Source organism: Muntiacus reevesi, chromosome 18 (genome assembly GCF_963930625.1).
Source record: "Muntiacus reevesi chromosome 18, mMunRee1.1, whole genome shotgun sequence".
Classification (NCBI taxonomy): domain Eukaryota; kingdom Metazoa; phylum Chordata; class Mammalia; order Artiodactyla; family Cervidae; genus Muntiacus; species Muntiacus reevesi.
In genome coordinates, this window is record NC_089266.1 from 37,833,934 (window position 1) to 37,838,256 (window position 4,323).

Genomic DNA, 4,323 nt, shown 5'->3' on the forward strand with positions numbered 1-4,323 from the left:
ATTTAGGTAGTTGGCCAGAATTTTAAAATAATTAAAACATTACTTTTGATTATTAAAATTTTTTCTATGCTTTGAGTTATCCTTGTACTACTACTTTTAAATTCTCCATTTCCCCAATAACTTTGTGGTTTAATACTTCATTTAAAACTTTGATCCATTTAGAATTTATTTTTGCAAAATTATGAGGTATGTATATGACTTACAGATTTCCAACATAGCTGTATTATTGCCCTCATAAGCACTTACTGAATAATGCTTTTTCCCATTCCTTTAAGATGCTGCTTGAATTATATACTAAATTCCTATATTAGTTTCCGTCTATTCCTTAACTTCTCAGTTTTTTTAAGCCTATAAAATATTACTTTTCTAGCCTAATACAGGTGTAATTAACAAGTAAAACTGTCAAAGTATAACATGATCATTTGATATATGTTTACATGGTGAAAGATTCCCATGTGGCTGAGAATGTTGTAGCAAATGTAGTGAGTTAACAAGTGTGGTGTGGACTGGATGGTGCGAAAGTCCTTACTTGGAAAGGGAGAACTTAGTAGAGGGCTCAGGATATAGAAAGAAGTCCATCTCTTCTTTTTTAATTTATTGAGAGGAATTATTCCTTATCTCCTTGGATATTTCCTTGCAGGAACTAATGCGGACACAACCTGGGGCCAATGGAACAGCTGTTACTGAGTTCATCCTGCTGGGTTTGGTGGAGACGCCAGGGCTACGACCAGTTGTCTTTGTACTCTTCCTCTTTGCCTACCTTGTCACTGTCGGGGGAAACCTCAGCATCCCGGCAGCCATCTTGGTGGAGCCCAAACTCCACACCCCCATGTACTTCTTCCTGGGGAACCTGTCAGTGCTGGACATTGGGTGCATCACCGTCACCGTTCCCTCAATGCTGGGTCGTCTCTTGTCCCACAAGCACACAGTTCCCTATGCAGCCTGCCTCTCCCAGCTCTTCTTCTTCCACCTGCTGGTTGGGGTGGACTGCTTCTTGTTGACAGCCATGGCCTATGACCGATTCCTGGCCATCTGCCGACCCCTCACTTACAGCACCCGCATGAGCCAGACGGTCCAGAGGATACTGGTGGCTGTGTCCTGGGCTTGTGCCTTCTCAAATGCACTGACCCACACTGTAGCCATATCCACACTCAACTTCTGTGGTCCCAATGTCATCAACCACTTCTACTGTGACCTCCCGCAGCTCTTCCAGCTCTCCTGCTCCAGCACCCAGCTCAACGAGCTGCTGCTCTTTGGCGTGGGTTTCATAATGGCAGGTACCCCCCTGGCTCTTGTTGTCACTTCCTACATCCATGTGGCTGTTGCGGTTCTACGAATTCGCTCAGTGGAGGGCAGGAAGAAAGCCTTCTCCACATGTGGCTCCCATCTCACTGTGGTTGCCATATTCTATGGTTCAGGGATCTTTAACTACATGCGACTAGGTTCAGCCAAGCTTTCAGATAAGGATAAAGTTGTTGGAGTTTTTAACACTGTAGCCAATCCCATGCTGAATCCAATCATCTACAGTCTCAGGAACCCTGACGTTCAGGGTGCCCTCTGGCGGGTGATCAAGGGGAGGTGGTCACTGACATGATGAGGTCTTGTGTCAATTTCTCCCATTCTCTTTTTGGACTAAAGAATAATTCTCTGGGGCCAGTAATTGGGACAAATGGTCCAGAACCTTCTTTATCTCCCTGAGCTTTTGGATTTTTTTTTTCTTTTGGTAGGGGATAATATCCATAGGAGACCTACCCAATATAGGCAATGGACAGGTAGGTTCTGCCAGGTCAGTCTCCTTGACAAATTATAACTTAAATCACTGTACGCTCCTTTTCTGGGTGGAAGTGAAACCCAGGAAGCCTTGAACGCCTTCAGGTGCATATCTCATAAGGAATAACCCTTCCGTTGCTTATAGCAAGACTATCCCAGTAACTTCCCAGGTGGTCATATGACTTCTTCAAGTTCAGGAATGGTTAATCTTTTACAAAACATAGGCCTAGAGATCAGGATGACTCTATTTCTCCCATCAGGCTTCTACAAGCCCAAAAAAAGCAGCTCATTCCTCTCCTATCACATAAGATATCAATACCACAGGATATAGGGGGAACAGATGGGAAACTGTATGATCATGTATTCTTGAGTAACTCGGGAAAGCATGACACCTCTGTAAAGTTTTTTACAACTTAAAGATTTTCTTTTAGTTTCAAAACTTTAACAAATATGATCATTCTCAAAATACAAGGATGAAATTTCCTCACGTATCCATATATGTTTCAAAACTTTTGAAAAGATTATGCCCTAAATATAATTAAATCTTAAAAAAAACAATAATCAACATGAAATTCCCCTCTGAATTCTCACTTCAGTCCCCAAACCTCCTAGCTAAAACAATCTCTTTCTGTAAACACAAGTCACATGGCGATATGTGCTACTAGTCTTTAGTCCTGTCATTATCTAGCTATATTTTCCTTCTAGAACCCCTTTTATTTTTTGGCCACATCATGTGGCATATGAGATCTTAATTCCCTGACCAGGGATGGAACCCACACCCCCTGCATTTGAAGTCTGGAGCCTTAACCACTGGATCACCAAAGAAGTCCACTAAGGTCTCTTTTAGATTAATTGCCCATTCCTGGCATCTCTACTGTGCCACTGCTATTTTCTGACTAATTTCCCTAAAACTGCCCTTTGACCTACACCTGCAGGATTGACTTCTCATCATACTTTATGGGGATGAAGGGACTGAAAGGACAGGAGGGAAGGAAGCAAAACAAGATTAGATGGAGGCAGAGAGTTTGTGGGAAATGAAGATGAAAAATGAGGAAAAGGGAGAAACATAATTGCAAGCAAAAGGATTTGAGAAGGCAAGAGGGAGATATTGCATGTATGCTCAATCATGTTCAACTCTTTGTGACTCCATGGACTGTAGCCCAACAGGCTCCTCTCATCTGCAGTGTTCCTGACCTTGATTGGGTCCTTTACTTCCCCTGGGTCTGACCTTGACAGAGGCCCAAGATAAAGGTCAATATTCTTTCACCTCTAATGTTCTCTGATTTGGAATGAACAGAAAGACTGTCTCACTGTTAACCCTGAAGAAACACAACAAATTCCACCATCACTTCTTCTACCTATAGCAAGTAACAGAGCTAGTTGCAAAACAGAGCTAGTTGTTCACTCCCCGGAATTCCTGTGCCTCTGGCCTTTTTCCCATCTGAACACGCATCTCAAGTCACATCAAGGGATAATTCTGAGGGATAATTCTGTGTGACGTTATGCCTGGGTGGAATGCATCAGCTGGTTCAGCATCACAGAGGATGACCAAAGACACATGTTCCCAGCATTTACGAACATAAGGTTTCTTTAACAAATGGGAGATTTCCTTTTCTTTGGAACTTGTCTCTTCTTTCTTATTCCAAACTGGTCATCTTTGCTACTTAAAAATGTATCACACTGGTTGGCCAATAAGTTTGTTTGTTTCAATATGCTGTTAAGGAAAAACTCAAATGAACATTTTGACCAACCCAAAGGATGTAATATATCAAGTTGTAAAGGTTTAAACAATACAGAATGTCATTATCACTCTTTTACATCATTCCCACAACAACCCTATTCTTTAAAAGGAATAGGGCTTCCCTGGTGTCTCAGAAGTAAAGAATCTATCTGCCATTGCAGGAGACACAGGTTCGATCCCTGGTTTTGGAAGATCACACATGCCAGGCTCCTCTGTTCATGGGATTTCCCAGGCAAGAATACTGGAGTGGGTTGCCATTTGTTTTTCCAGGGGATCTTACTGAACCTAGGATTGAACTCACATCTCCTGCACTGGCAGGTGAATTCTTTTCCACTATGCACCAGGGGAGCCAGATATTACAGAAATATAATAGCAGAAAAGAAGAGTTTCCCTCACTCATATTCCTCCCTTATAAACAACAATTTGGGCAAAAACTGCCTTTGTGGGAGCTCTAGGATCTAGGTAAGAGATTATGAGACCCCAGTGGAGTCAAGTCCAAAGAGGGCTATTTTGAGACGACAAGACTGTGCCCAGCTGGCAGACTTGTACACAGGAGTTCTGGATACAGGCCTGGAAACTGTGTATTCAGCTGTGTATTCAGCTACAGCCCCTCTTGGCCTTTATTCTGTCACCAACAACATCCGTGAAGAAACCTGGCATTAGTCAGGCACACTTGTGCCCTAGGCAGTGGATGCTGAAGTGGCCCATGGCCCACTCCTAGCCCCTCTCAGCTGCCAGCACTGCCCACCCAGGCACATGGCAGGTGATGCCCACCCACACCCCTAAGACACACTGTCCAATCTTCGTCCGAC

General features: G+C 43.2%; 1 protein-coding gene across 1 annotated transcript; it reads left to right on the forward strand.

Annotated features, from left to right (window-relative positions):
• Positions 1–634: 634 nt before the first annotated feature.
• On the forward strand, positions 635–1,594 carry LOC136149909 (olfactory receptor 3A1-like). The gene has a single exon (XM_065910561.1). The coding sequence runs from the start codon at positions 647–649 to the stop codon at positions 1,592–1,594; it is 948 nt and encodes a 315-aa protein (XP_065766633.1). The 5' UTR covers positions 635–646.
• Positions 1,595–4,323: the final 2,729 nt, after the last annotated feature.